This window comes from Penicillium waksmanii (genome assembly GCF_028829765.1).
Source record: "Penicillium waksmanii strain IBT 27052 chromosome Unknown utg000004l:1.0-5674109.0:1.0-5678898.0, whole genome shotgun sequence".
Lineage (NCBI taxonomy): Eukaryota > Fungi > Ascomycota > Eurotiomycetes > Eurotiales > Aspergillaceae > Penicillium > Penicillium waksmanii.
In genome coordinates, this window is record NW_026643251.1 from 3,971,305 (window position 1) to 3,984,797 (window position 13,493).

The 13,493-nt window shown below is 49.9% G+C and overlaps 7 protein-coding genes across 7 annotated transcripts; 4 read left to right on the forward strand and 3 right to left on the reverse strand.

The window, feature by feature from the left end:
* Positions 1-505: 505 nt before the first annotated feature.
* On the forward strand, positions 506-1,084 carry N7481_004292 (uncharacterized protein; the record flags this gene model as incomplete). The annotated part of the gene is made up of 1 exon (XM_057263511.1): positions 506-1,084. One exon carries the CDS (start codon positions 506-508, stop codon positions 1,082-1,084), a length of 579 nt encoding a protein of 192 aa, XP_057125172.1.
* Positions 1,085-2,368: 1,284 nt separating this feature from the next.
* Positions 2,369-4,625, reverse strand: N7481_004293 (kinetochore-associated Ndc80 complex subunit NDC80; the record flags this gene model as incomplete). The annotated part of the gene is made up of 3 exons (XM_057263512.1): positions 2,369-2,521; positions 2,604-4,523; positions 4,581-4,625. 3 exons carry the CDS (start codon positions 4,623-4,625, stop codon positions 2,369-2,371), a joined length of 2,118 nt encoding a protein of 705 aa, XP_057125173.1.
* Positions 4,626-5,029: 404 nt separating this feature from the next.
* On the forward strand, positions 5,030-6,408 carry pex14 (putative peroxisomal membrane anchor protein (Pex14); the record flags this gene model as incomplete). The annotated part of the gene is made up of 5 exons (XM_057263513.1): positions 5,030-5,062; positions 5,125-5,131; positions 5,192-5,453; positions 5,510-5,594; positions 5,650-6,408. 5 exons carry the CDS (start codon positions 5,030-5,032, stop codon positions 6,406-6,408), a joined length of 1,146 nt encoding a protein of 381 aa, XP_057125174.1.
* A 480-nt stretch (positions 6,409-6,888) lies between these two features.
* On the forward strand, positions 6,889-8,123 carry N7481_004295 (uncharacterized protein; the record flags this gene model as incomplete). Its single annotated transcript, XM_057263514.1, has 3 exons — positions 6,889-7,295; positions 7,347-7,636; positions 7,687-8,123. 3 exons carry the CDS (start codon positions 6,889-6,891, stop codon positions 8,121-8,123), a joined length of 1,134 nt encoding a protein of 377 aa, XP_057125175.1.
* A 565-nt stretch (positions 8,124-8,688) lies between these two features.
* Positions 8,689-9,489, forward strand: N7481_004296 (RraA family protein; the record flags this gene model as incomplete). Its single annotated transcript, XM_057263515.1, has 3 exons — positions 8,689-8,742; positions 8,801-9,130; positions 9,220-9,489. 3 exons carry the CDS (start codon positions 8,689-8,691, stop codon positions 9,487-9,489), a joined length of 654 nt encoding a protein of 217 aa, XP_057125176.1.
* A 419-nt stretch (positions 9,490-9,908) lies between these two features.
* On the reverse strand, positions 9,909-11,428 carry N7481_004297 (N amino acid transport system protein; the record flags this gene model as incomplete). The annotated part of the gene is made up of 2 exons (XM_057263516.1): positions 9,909-9,959; positions 10,040-11,428. The coding sequence occupies 2 exons, from the start codon at positions 11,426-11,428 to the stop codon at positions 9,909-9,911; spliced, it is 1,440 nt and encodes a 479-aa protein (XP_057125177.1).
* Positions 11,429-12,718: 1,290 nt separating this feature from the next.
* N7481_004298 (uncharacterized protein) lies at positions 12,719-13,323 on the reverse strand (the record flags this gene model as incomplete). The annotated part of the gene is made up of 3 exons (XM_057263517.1): positions 12,719-12,749; positions 12,807-13,242; positions 13,305-13,323. 3 exons carry the CDS (start codon positions 13,321-13,323, stop codon positions 12,719-12,721), a joined length of 486 nt encoding a protein of 161 aa, XP_057125178.1.
* Positions 13,324-13,493: the final 170 nt, after the last annotated feature.

Below are 13,493 nucleotides of genomic sequence, written 5' to 3' on the forward strand. Positions count from 1 at the left end.
CACTCTGCTCCGAATGCAGAATTGTCCGAACCCGCCCTCAAAGTTGACAGGAGGGTGTAATTGAATGATCATGAAGCAGGAGGAGTTCCGCGGAAATTTGGTGCTTTGATGAGTCAGCGGGAACATTTCATAGCCAATCAGGACGCGCCGATTTACTTCGAGCTTTTGATACGCGGGTTTCGGCAGAATTGCAAAATGATATCTACTAATTAGGTACTCATAGAACTGTTATGGCTTGAATGGAAGAAGAACAAACGCTGGAAATAAAGGTTCGGGCAAAAGTGACGCCATTCCGATATCAATGCACCAACAATCTTCTACGAGGAATAGTTGAATTACGTTTTACGCGAAAAAGAGAAGAGAAAAAAAAAGCACTCATTGTTTGCTTCGTAAGATTGTGTACTAATCCATTGTCTAGCCGAGCCAGCAGCCACAGGATCACACAGCTTCAGCATATCTTACAAGGGGCAGCGAGAATGCTACAAATGAGTGCAAAGATTGCATAATGACTTTAGACCTGGGCGGGGCGGATCTGGCGAGCGTGGAAACGTTTGAAGCCCTGACGCTCGCTCTGACCGAACCCCTGATCTGCACCCTGGCCTTCACCCTGGCCCTCAGCACTTGGGACAGCGGATCCGGTAGGAGCTGGGATGGGGGCGCTGGCAAAGCTCGACTGGCTGCCGAAGCCACCACCAAAGCCACCGCCAGTGGTGCCAGAGGGAACACTGGAGGGAGGACCAGTAGGAGCAGGGGCGTCATCGCCGTTGCTACCAGAGCCCTGGTCGCTACCACCAATGCGGCTGACACCCCCGGAAGAGCTGTCAGACGCACTGCTAGGTTCGGCAGCACCAGAAGGCGAAGTACCGGAGGGGATGGTGCCAGAAGGACGTTGACCACCACCCTCAAATCCTCCAGAAGGCTGGGCGCCGGAAGGTCCACTGCCATGGTGACCATGGTGACCGTGGTGGCCAAATCCACCACTAGGGGAAGCTCCGGCAGCACCACTGGGGGAAGCCCCGCCGCCAAATCCACCGCTAGGAGCAGCACCACTTGGGAAAGTGCCGGTGGGCTTAACGCCGCTTGAGGGCTGGGCAGTAGAAGTAGCCTCCAGCTGGTTGTCACCGCCGAACTATAGGGAAGGTCAGAACTCGAATCTCAAAAGAGGGTATAGTTAGAAGAGGATACTTACCACGCGAGGCATGTTCCAGGCCATGGCATTGGGAGCCAGGCAGAGGACAGTGGTAACACCGAGAACAAGGTTGAATCTCATTTTGAAAAAGGATGGTAGGTTTTTGTTTGAAAGGAATAAAAGTGAGAATGAAAAAGGTTGTAAAGAGTGGATAACCGGAGTCACTCAGTGACGGAGTATCTCAAGTTGATAGAAAAGAAGGTAAGCGCGCAGCACTGTGATCAAAAACCCCTCCATGGTGGTCTCGAGGGCCTTTATATATCGATTTCCAAGGGGATATGGATATGGGGACTGAGATATGACAGGCCTAGCGTGACATGCTGAGACGGCAGGATGTGATGCTTGTTTGGCGGAATTTCCCGAGCACATTGATACAATGCCGCCGCTAGGTGCACCCGAGCCATCTAGGCCAGAGGTCCAGGGTCGGGAACTGTAAAGATCGGTACTCAAATTCTGTACTTGGAAGACCCCATCCGTGGCCCATCTGTCGAATCCAGGGCGATCTTCAGGGAGAAGACGGCCTAGCCCTACCAGGCTTCCAGCGCATTGGTGCAATGTGAAGGAGCCGATGCAGGGGTTAATCGGAGAGTAAAGGGTGATGCGCCAGGGGGGTCTGAAGCAGATGGCGCGACGGATGACATTGCTGGGACACTTGCAGCCGTGCTGGACAAGGCGTTGGACCGTGAGTGGGAGGCAAATGTGAAACAAGGTGTGCTGGTGCTTCCCCACATGAGCTTACACGTCCTCTTGTCGATCAACCCGCCATCTGCTTCAGGTTCAAAAATGGCGTCGAAAGTCGGGCTAACGCAAGTTCGTCATTGGACGACACAGGGCAAAGGGAGCGGCGAGCACACCAAATGCCGGTGGACAAGCTTGACCCTCTAACCCTGTCACGAACCCTTCCAGCAGCAGGTACGGATACATACTAACTAAACGGCCAAAAGGAATAGAGTAAAAAACGCCACCGGTCTCAGGCTAACGATCTTACACCATTTGGCCCGCTGGGCATTGCGCGTCCTTCTGTTGGGAAGAGTATCATCCTTATTGCTTGGGGTATTGTACACGACATAAGCTTGAAAAAAGGGGACAGACATGAAGAGAGGAAGAACAACAATAAGGGCTCAATTAACATGACACCAAACGACAACCAACCCGGCCAAATTCGTCACTCGTGGATATTCATAGCTCTTCCTCGGCGGTTAGGACGTCTCCTCCAAGCTCCTGCTCGACCTCATCAACAACAAAACTCTCGTAATCTTCTAGACCCTTCTGAACGTGCACCTTGAATCGGATGACGTCGTTGAGCATCGTCTCAACGTTGGTATGCAGTTCCTCCCCGGAGTGAATTTGCCCGGAGTGTCAGTTGCTCATACTCGATGTTGGTGTTCATCTCGCGTTGCTCCATTAGCTGCACACTGTCACTAAGAGTTGCACGCATCTTGGCTAGCTCTTTCTCCATCTTCTCAATCTGGGCATCTGATGCCAATTTCTGAGTAGTAGTGATTTCCTTCGTGCGTTCAAACTCTTCATCGGCTGCACGCCGTCGGTGCTCCAGGGCCTCGACTTCGCTTCTTTTTTCATCCATCGCCTCCTTGATATTGTCGAGTAGATTGCGTCGCTCTAGGTCCTCGTCAACACCACGCTTGCGTCGTTCATTAATTTCCTTCCGGAGAGACTGAAGGCTATTACGAATCGAGCCGCGAAGGTCCAGATTCAGGAGATGCGCGGGATGATAGCCGGTAAAAGGATCTGCCAACAACCGGTCACCATCCGAAGAGATACGGTTGGACGCACCGCCAATCTGGCTTGCTGAGAAATTGTTCTCATTAACATTGAGAGTGAGCTCATAGTCTTCGCCTTTAGCGTTCTCGGCCGACTGCGGAATCAGACTATTTTGATAACCCAGGGTGTTGTATGTCTTCACAATGTGCTCAAGGTCTTCGAGTTTCTGGCTGGCCTCTGCTTCCTTCGCCATCACACGAGCGTGGGTCTCTTCTAGGCGGGCCAAAGTATCATCGAGGCTCTTCTGGAGGCGTTCTCGTTCCGTGTTCATACGGTCGATGTCCTGAATGGTGATGCCCTGGCGGTCGACACTAGCTTGAAGCTCGGCACGCTCAGTCTCCGCTGTGTGAAGCTCCACGTCCGTTTTCTGGATTTCACTGTCAAGGAAGTTGTTGCGTGTTTCGTACTTGTCGATCTTTCCCTGTACATTTTGGTTGTAGTCTTCAAATTTGCGTTTGTCGTCTTCCAAGATTCTGAAGTGTTTATCCAGCTTGGCCAGGTCAGGCGCATTCTTCTCCAACTCATCTATTTGCTCACGGAGAGCCTGGTTCTCGGTTTCCAAGGCCTCCATCTCCTGTACATAACGCTCATTACCACGAGCAAACTCCTGCGACATGTTCTCAATGTGAGGAACCAGTCGCTGTTCTGCGGTTTCATCATCCTCATCCTCACCTCCCTGTAGCCAGTCATGGTAGGCTCCAGTAAGGAAGCGGAAAATAATGCGATCGCCGATAATATCAAGACCTGCCTCGGCACACGCTTCGTCATATTCTCCTTCATGGTAGCGGTCCATCATCTGAGCCAGCTGCATCAGCCAGTGTAGCATACCGAGGAAAGTAGACCAATTTTGGCCACCAACGGCTGCAATTTGGGATTTCGTGATGCCCTTTTCGTAGGGGTAGCGCAGCTGCTTGAGGATCGGGGGAACCTCCGCATCCATGGCCTTTTGGAACTTGTAGCCTGGATCAATACGATGATAGAGCCACTGGAAGATGTAGTTGAAGTCTTTTTGGGTTGGTGAACGAAGAGTGTTCTGGCCCAGGGAGTGCTTCATTTCCAGCTCAAACTTGTTATTGGTCAAGTACTCCAACAGCTCTTGCCCAATACGAGCTTGGAAGGACCGATCCCTGAGTGGTCGCGGGTCTCTTGGGACTCCGGCTGCTGAAGGCACTTGGGTAAAGAATGATTGATGTGACATGGGCCCGGCCATTGAGGGCCGTGAAAATACACTACTCCTGCGCTGCATGTTTTGCGACGCGGGGGCGGACGGCAGAGACCCGGGCGCATAGCTCTGGCGACCAGCACTGGCACCATGGAACATATTACTCGAGACAGATCGGCGAACAGATGAAAGACCGGCATCTGCACCGTATGGGCCGCCGGAAGATGCGCGCATGAAGTTCGGTTGCTGGGGTCGGCTGGCCGAGTTCAGCAGGGAATTCCGAGTGTGTCCAGACGTGAGTGGGGGGTTGTTGAATCCAATAGAACTGGTGCGCTTCATAGCCGATGCGGGTTGCGGAATAGATGAGTAATTCTGAACACTACCAAGCGTCTTCAACCGAATGTCAGTGAGCAAACCTAGTTGCGACATGCATGAGAAATTACGTACCTCGCGGGGACGCTTGATACTAAACAATCCCGTATCTTGCGACATGATGAGAAAAAGAGGCCGCGAGAGCGGCGGAATGATCTACTGCTCAAGAAGAAATAAGGATGAGTAGTCGGTCCAAATCTTTGGATACCAAGTCAGACGCGCACAAACACCTCTAGGAGGGGGACTTGTTATCGTGCGCAGAGTTCGGCGGGAATCTTTGGCCAAATGTAAACAAGAGCGGGTTGCTGCCAGAAACAGTAGGCGGTAATGGGGAACCCGGAAAAATAGAAACTCCTGATCCCGACTGTCACGAGACTTCGGTCTGGGGAAACTGCCAGTCTTGGCGGTCATGAGTTCCGAGGTCCACGGCGATTGCCGATGACGGCCGTTTCCCATTCCCCTGCATCTGCATCGAGTTGGCCTTCTCCTCTACATCCTCCCACTGCGGTCGACACTCCCTCATCATGGCTCCCCGCGAGGAGCTGATTACGTCTGCTGTAAGTATCCCTGAGAGCTATCACTGGGTGGTTTTATCTTGGTCACTAACTGAATCCTATAGGTGACTTGTACGTCGGACTACACCAATCCCCGGATATTGCGACCTTATGCGCTAACCCCATCAACAGTTCTCCAAGACCCATCTGTGGCATCATCGCCTATTGAAAAACGAGTTGCATTTTTACAATCCAAAAACTTGACACAAGAGGAAGTCGACCTCGCCCTGTCGCGTGTCGGCGAGGACCCGGCCGCGGCTGCAGCTGCAGCGGCTACCGGTGCTGCACCAGCGTCGCAAAGTTACCCTTCACAACAGGTCGCTTATCGGCCGCCACCACAATCACCTCAAGGATATGGCTATCCTCCATATGGTCAATGGCAGCCGCCCCCAGAGTATGTCCAACCCCGCTCGGGTTTCCTCCAAACCCCGCATACTGATCGCATTCCAGGCCCCCTAAGCGAGACTGGAGAGACTTGTTCATCATGGCGACTGTAATGGGTGGAGTTGGATATGGATTGTATTTCGTTGGCAAGGTATGTATATACGTGTCTTTAGGCAGCAGTTGTTATGCTAATAGTTCTTCACTAGCGATACATTGCTCCGCTCATTGCTCCTCCTACCCCTCCTCAGCTGGAGCAAGATAAAGAGAATATTGACGAGCAGTTCTCGCGCGCATTTGGATTGATTGACCAGCTTTCGACCGATACCGCAGCCCTTAAGGCTGCCGAAGACGCTCGCACCGAGCGTCTGGATGCAGCTCTCAAGGATGTGGAAAACCTCGTTTCAGACCTGAAGACATCTTCGCGCCGGAGAGATGACGAGACACGCCGGATTAGCGATGAAGTGAAGTCGTTGAAGGATGCGATTCCCAAGGCCCTTGAAGGCGCCCGGGAAGGCAATGAGAACCGATTGAAGGAGCTTGGAACCGAGCTGAAGAGCTTAAAGGTCTTGTTGGGCAACCGCCTGGGTGGCGGTGGAGCTGCTCCCGCTGCTGGACGGACTGTTGGCAGCTCGACCCCAATCCCTAGCCCTAGCCCAACCCCGACTCCTGCGCCCGCACCTCGGCCGGCTACAGAGGACGCCCCTGCTAGTACTCCGTCGCTGAATGCCCTGCAACCCACTGTGACTCCGGCCGAACAGGAGCCTACTCCTGCCCCTGCTGCTCCGGCTGCCGCTCCGGCTCCTCAAAACTCAGACAGCCCTCTCTCAAAGCTAGGCCGATCCGCCTCCATTCCGGCCTGGCAGATGGCGGCTTCTAACCGCTCCAAGAGCTCCTCTCAGTCGAGCCCAGCACCTGCCAGTGACAAGCCGGCTGACTCGGTCAATGATCAGACTGCCCCCCCCTAGTTAAGTGGATGACTGAGTAGACAGAACGGAATTTTGTATATTTCTTCGCTTAGATGTATTTAGTATCACAACTAGCCTTTATTTTATTCACTGAAACCATGGCCATCGTAATGTTGTATTTGTCTAGTTACTATACTAGTATAGCTTGTTTGTATGATATCGGCCACTGGCACTGATTATTTGTGCACATTGGGTAACACTTTCAAACCCAGGGGAATACAGAATCCCCCCCACGGTTTAAAAACTATGGATTGCTTGCAATCTTGGGATGGTCGTGGCGCTCATCCCCCTCCCATCCCATCCCATGTTACAATGGGATGGGATGCCCGGGTCGACGACGGTGCTTGATAAGCGATAAGCGCAAGCTCCCCGGGGCCGATCCCAATTCGTAGGTAGAAACTCTCCAGCGACCAACCTTCCGAAAAGTCGAAGCTGGTCTTTGATTAACGCGACTTCTTGCAAAGAAAGAACACTGCAACAATGCCTTCCCCTGAACCATCTGCGCACCGCTCGCATCCTCCCGGCACGCGTAGCCCAGAGCGTCGCCATCGCAGTCGCAACGAACATTCGCATTCCCACCGTCACCGACACCGCGACCACTCACGATCTCGCTCTCCCCACCGATCCGACAGACACAGATCGGAACGCCACCGTCGACATGAGACGGACAGAAAACACGAGCGCGGAAGTGAGCACCATGGAAAGCGAGACAAGCAACCCCCAGCGCCCGTGATACTCCCATGCCAGGCTCGAGAGCTTAGCAGACGAGACCTAGAGGCCTACGAGCCGATGTTCGCCATGTACTTGGATATCCAGAAAGGTATACTCCTTGAAGAACTGAAGGAAGATGAAGTCAAAGGGAGGTGGAAGAGTTTTACTGGGAAATGGTTTGTCGCATTCGACTCCGCCAGTATTTATTCCCTTTGCTGACTGCGCAGGAACCGCGGCGAACTCGCTGAAGGATGGTACGACCCCGCAACACTGAAGCGAGCGCGAGAAAATGCGGACGAAGTACAGCCGTACTCGGGTGGAGGACGAGCATCACCAGAATATAATCGGGGCCGGCCAGCGGATAATGAGGGCACCCAGGAACTGCCGACTGCAGAAGATGACGATGAGGACGACGACGATGAATACGGACCGACTCTTCCACATCCAGGATCAATGGGAGGAAACTCCCGTTCTGGACCGACTATACCAAACATGCAGGATCTTGACCTTAAAAGAGGTGAGTGTCATTATACCCTTCATTGCCATGTCTCCTACTGACCCATTCAGAATCTGCAATTGAAGATGCAATTGCTGCCCGTGAGGAGTCACGAGACCAATATCGTTCTGAGATTCGTTCCCACAAGGCAGAGATGCGGCACCTACAGGATGAAGTTGCACCTCGTGCTGAGCCCGGCACCCGGGAGCGACAGCTTGAGAAACGCCGGGAAGCTGCGGCGGCGAATCGCTCATTTGCAGATGCGCGGGGAGCCTCTCCCGAGGCAGCACCAGATGAAGATCTCATGGGCCCTGGAGATGGCGAGTGGGCTAGTCTCAAGAAAGAGAAAGAACGTGATCAGAGGAAGAAGAATGAGCGAGAGCTTCGCAGGGAAGAGATTATGCGCGCGCGTGCTGCAGAGCGAGAAGAGCGAATCCAAAAGTATCGGGAGAAGGAGGACGAAACCATCGGCTGGCTGCAGACTTTGGCGAAGCAACGATTTGGCTAAGTATTAGCTATTGTCAGGATGTTCCTCGCGCATGCTATCTACGATTGGGTTATTTCTGATTTACTTAAAATATTAAGGTCTGTGAAGTTAAGTTCGATTCAATTTATAGATACTACTTCCTTGACTAGTATATTCATATTCAAGGCACACACCGTCCTTCATCATAGTACTAGTATTCACCCAAGAACTGTAACTAACTCGACCGGCTCGGTTTCCGAGGTCATAATAACCAATACTAACCTGTCTTTCTCCGAAGGTAGCTAATCATCGCAGGCCATCAGCTCCGTCTGTCCTTATAGCCCCCATACGCCCGTTTGTGTTCATTCTGCATGGACACGCATATCGACCATGATCTTTTGATTAGAAAACGACCTGGGGGTAGAATACTAAGAATCCCATGTCTACTAGCTACTCGTACTTGGACAAGTGTAAAGCAAGATGGATCGACAGCGGAGTGGCTCCGGCAGCGGGGAAACGCGACCCGCGGTCCTCAGCAACTTATCGCCCTGTCCACCTCAAATTTTCCAGCTTCATTCTAATATCTTGAATTGTCGCGTCATCCACAATGAGTAAGATCTCACAGGCCTTGCAGGGCCTCAAAAGATTCACTACGTGCGATGTAGGTCGAATCCAGATGTATTTCCGTGATAATTGGCTTCTCTAATCGAATATCTCAGATCGGTGACGCGCTTGTGAAGTTGAAGCAACCCTATGGCGGATTCTTGGATGGACTCAATATGTATTCGCCAGGCGGCGGAACTAGCATTTACGGGCCAGCTATCACAGTGAAAATGGTTGAGACAAACAGCCCTGGCCCGACGCCGCCGATTCATTTCGCCGATGCGAATAAGGAAGGCCACATCATGTACATTCAGCAACCCAAGGGCCTGTATTCAGCTTGCTGGGGTGGCCTGATGTCGACCCGGGCGCAGAAACTTGGTGCATTGGGTGTCATGGTTGATGGTCGCATACGTGACACACAGGAGCACATTGATATGAAGTTCCCGGTGGGTCGATCCTTCACCAAACTCGGCCCCTGGAGCGAAATTCTTCGAATCGACCCCAAAAGTACGCCATCCCGCTAATAGTAAAATAGGTATTTGCGAATGGAACGTCTGTTCTCGGTTCTAACACCTTCACACGTGCTTCAGAGATCAACGTCCCCTTGCAGTTCCGGGGCGACCTGTGGATCTACCCCGAGGATATCCTCGTCGGCGATGAAAATGGAGTGGTGGTTGTCCCGCCTTCTTTGACCGAGCAGGTTGTCGAACTCTGCCAAGAACGATTTGATATCGATGAGAAGACCATGGAGGCACTGCGGGCCGGTGAGCCCATGGGTTCGACCATCAAGCGATTGCGCAAGTAGCTCGTTTAGATAATAGTTTTCTGGTGTTTCGATGCTTCTGTACGACTTCTTAAAGAAAATCTACCGCAATATTCCTCCTTGGTTGAACTGACCTTCCTTCCCCACGATGCAAGTTTGCCCCGGTTAAATCATGGGCCTATGTTTTCACCTACCTCGATCACGACTCTTGCATTCGGTTTCTTGTCCCTTGGCAAACAGATGATACACTGCTTGTTTAGCGGTACTATCAATACCTTTTAAGTTGGCATGAATGTGATATAGAAAGTCTGGGTAACAGTGCACGCAATAGAACGGGGAAGAGACTCGGTCTAGCCCATTACAAGGTTTTATTCCAGAGGCGAACGAAGACCAATGTGACATTTCAGAACGATCGTATTACTACGATATTAAGTCTGAAATTACTTGTGGGTAATATAAATCTAGGCACAGCTGAAGGGGGTTCCAATAGTGCCCTCGTGGTATTGCTTTCTCTGTAAACATACCATTGTCAATTTAATTCGGAATCGGTGATCAACACTTCCCGGTTATATTTGAAGATGGATAAACTCACAATGTCCTCGATGCTGGAATATAAGCCGCAAACTAAGACTGCCAAGCCGAAAATGAACACGAATCCGTTGACAGCAGCTAGCGAAAGATTCTCCCGGGAACACCAGGTTCCCTTTTTAATGAGCATGAACCACATTATTGGGGGGATATAAAAGGAAAACCCTGACGTAAAAAGCGAGGAAGCAACCGTCAACAAGTCCGAAAAAAATGGAATGGCTTCAGCAATTATCCACGCCACTATTGTGAATAGAGTGATAAGAGAAAGCCATGTGATCCATCCCTTAGGCGTGTTGACGTATCGGACAATACTGTCTTTGTAGATTCGACCGTGTATCAGTCGCCCAGCCACGATAGTATTGATAGAGCCTGAGATGAAAATGACAGGAAGTGCCAAGCCAAAAGCGATCCTGCTTGTAGGGTTTCCGGCGGAGAGTAGTGCGGGGGACTGAACATCAGAGCCAACAAAAGCGTATATTGTTGCGCCAGTGATAGTATATATCACAATCTCCAGTAGACCAAGCGTGAAAATTGATTTTGTAAAGTCCCGTGGAGTGTGCATTTCGTCCATAAATGAGAACTGACAAGTGGCAAACGAATAGGCAAACACGATATTTCCAATAGCAATGTAAGCTTCAGAGAATGTAATATTCTCTTTTGGTAGGGCAGACCACGTTACTTCTCCCAGACCACCAGAAGCACTAGTTGCTTGTATTCCAGTCGAAATAATAGTAACACCAATAGCGATTATAATAGACGCAAAATCAATGTACCCGAGAATCGTCACATCAGCAAAAGATGATGGGATTGCAAAGAGGAAAAGAATAATAGCCGAGATGACACCGAATACAAGCGAGCATACTGTGCTCCCAGTGATTGTTTGGAGCGCGATAGTCCCAGTGAGGCAGTGGGAGCCTGTCACAAAAATGAGTTGAAGCAGAAACATCGCAGAAAACAGCTCATAGCCGAACCGACCCATCATCAATGTGCCGGCATCACCGTAATGGTGTATAAAGGGAAACGCCAACTTGACTTGGCCGATCACATAAGATGTATATATAGCGATAAGTCCAATTCCGATACAGCATATGATGCCAGCGATCATCCCTAGGGTAGCGAATGCAGAAGGAATAGAGAGAGCGCCCAAAGCAATAGCCTCAACCACCAGCATGAGCGTTAATTGTTTCCATCCGAGGCGATTATACTTTTCCTCTCCTGCAGAAGCTATCTGCTGTTCAGCTTCGTCAAGATCGTCAAGAAATTTACCGGGAAAGAAAGAATCAGCAGAGGGAGAGCCGGCTGCTCTAATGTTGAGGATATTGTCATTGTGGGATTGGGAATTTGGATGCTGATTGCCTGGAGATGCAGGTGGCAAGTGATCTTTGCTGCCCATTGCTTGGGTTCAAAAAAAAAGAGAAACAAATCAGACTTGTATGGAAATCCGTGGCTCTGGAAAGAACCCAACACACAGCTCGCTCGGACTGAAATTATTTAAAGCCGACCATCTGTGAAAGGCAAGGGGGATGTTACATCGCTAGAAGGCGGGGGAACGCTGATCCATGACTATACACGAAGGAAGTTATCGGAGAAACCCACTATCTCCAAAATTTCTCCACGAACTCCAAGTTGTTAATCATTTCGTTGGCTTTTTGGATGGATCCTTATAAAAAGGTGGATGCGCGGTATGCGCTGCTATTCGTCAATGACAGGACCGCGCACAATAGCCACACGTAAAGTGGATACATAGCAGTCATTATTAAGGATAAACAAACACTCAGGCTAATTTATCGGATTATCAGAGTAATTAAGAGAAAAGGGGGGATTAGAGCCGGAGTCAATCTACTAGGTAGGAGTATCTCGATCCGAGTGAACATCAGATATCCTTGTATATATGGACTCAGATTTTCCTAGACTTTGAGGTCATTTCTCAAGCTTAGAAATAGATAAACAAGCATTTCTATTATGACATTGCCCGAGTCGGATATTTGTATATCTTTGTTCAAATGCTTTATGGCACGTTCCTAGTTTGTTCTTCGCAAGACGGCGAAGACATACTAGAGGCTTAGGATGAGGTTAAGCCAGAACATGTGTAACATTCAATATGGATTTCTAATGCTCCTTGAGAGGAGGGGTCTCTAAAAAGAAATTCAATGGCTCCGCATCGGAATCTGGAGCAACTAACGAATTAGCAAAAAGCAAAAATCAATGCATCATCCGTGAATCGAACACGGGCCTCGTCGATGGCAACGACGAATTCTACCACTAGACCAATGATGCTAGTTGGTGTGGAGATCCCTACTTTTGAAAACATGAGAAGTTTATCCAGATCTGAATGTCCTAATAACGTAATGGCATGACCAACTTGAATTTCATCAACCCTTAACACTTTGGATGAAGGCAACTGATATTATTATCCCAGGGATTGGACCACGAGGAAGAAGATAATGAGGCGAATAATCGAGAGAGGACCAAATACACGGGTGCCTCGTCGAAGACCTGACGCCTGAAGCCACGCACCTGTGATCCATCACAATGGTCAGATAACCGAGGTAGTAGGAATATAATAAGATAAAACTGATACTGTCGAAAAGGAGAGGAAGATAAACAGGTTGATGGTTGCACTATCTAAAAGCTAAATGGCTTAACCTTTGAATGAGTGTATATTCGTCACTCTCATTCGACTCTACACAATCTCAATATAACGCTTAAACTCCCTAATAAAGGTATTAGTGTGGGAGTTCTTTTCGGAAATAGTGCATGTTCTAACTCACCAGTCAGTCACCGCCTCGCGATACAGCCGCAGTTCATGTTCCCGAGATAGAGTAAAAAAGTCAACAAACTCAGATCCGAGAATATCGCGGGCAGCAGTATTTGGCGATTTGAAATTTTCAACGGCTTTCTCGAGAGAATTAGGCAAATAGACGAGTGTCGAATTCCCAGGATCATGTGCTGATAGTGGAGGAATAGTGAGCTCGGATTTGTTCTCCACGCCCTTCCAGCCAGCAGAAATAAGAGCCGTAAGTGCGTAGTGAGGATGTAGATCAGCTCCTGGTATCCGTATTTCAAAACGAGTAGCGCTCGGTTTGCACACAGGTGGTGCAACGAGTCGAACTGACGCTCTTCGATCTTCCAACCCTAAACCGCTCGAGACCTCGGGAACCCACAGACTTTTGGCACTTGAAGGAAAAGTGTGTCTATGAGCTACTACTGTAGATATACATGGATTCTGTACGAATCGTTGTATTCGAGTAAATAAATGAAGAGGGCACCTAAGGTAGGTCCCCACATGGCAAGCAATCATCGAGGATAAAGTTTACTAACAGGGTGCTAAGTCATTGAGATAGGGAAAAGTATTTGAAAACGCTTGATATTTGGAATTTTAACCTTGACATCAGATACTACTAGTAATCGAGTCTACGTAGCAGAAAAACAAGCATCAATCTATTCACTACTCGTAT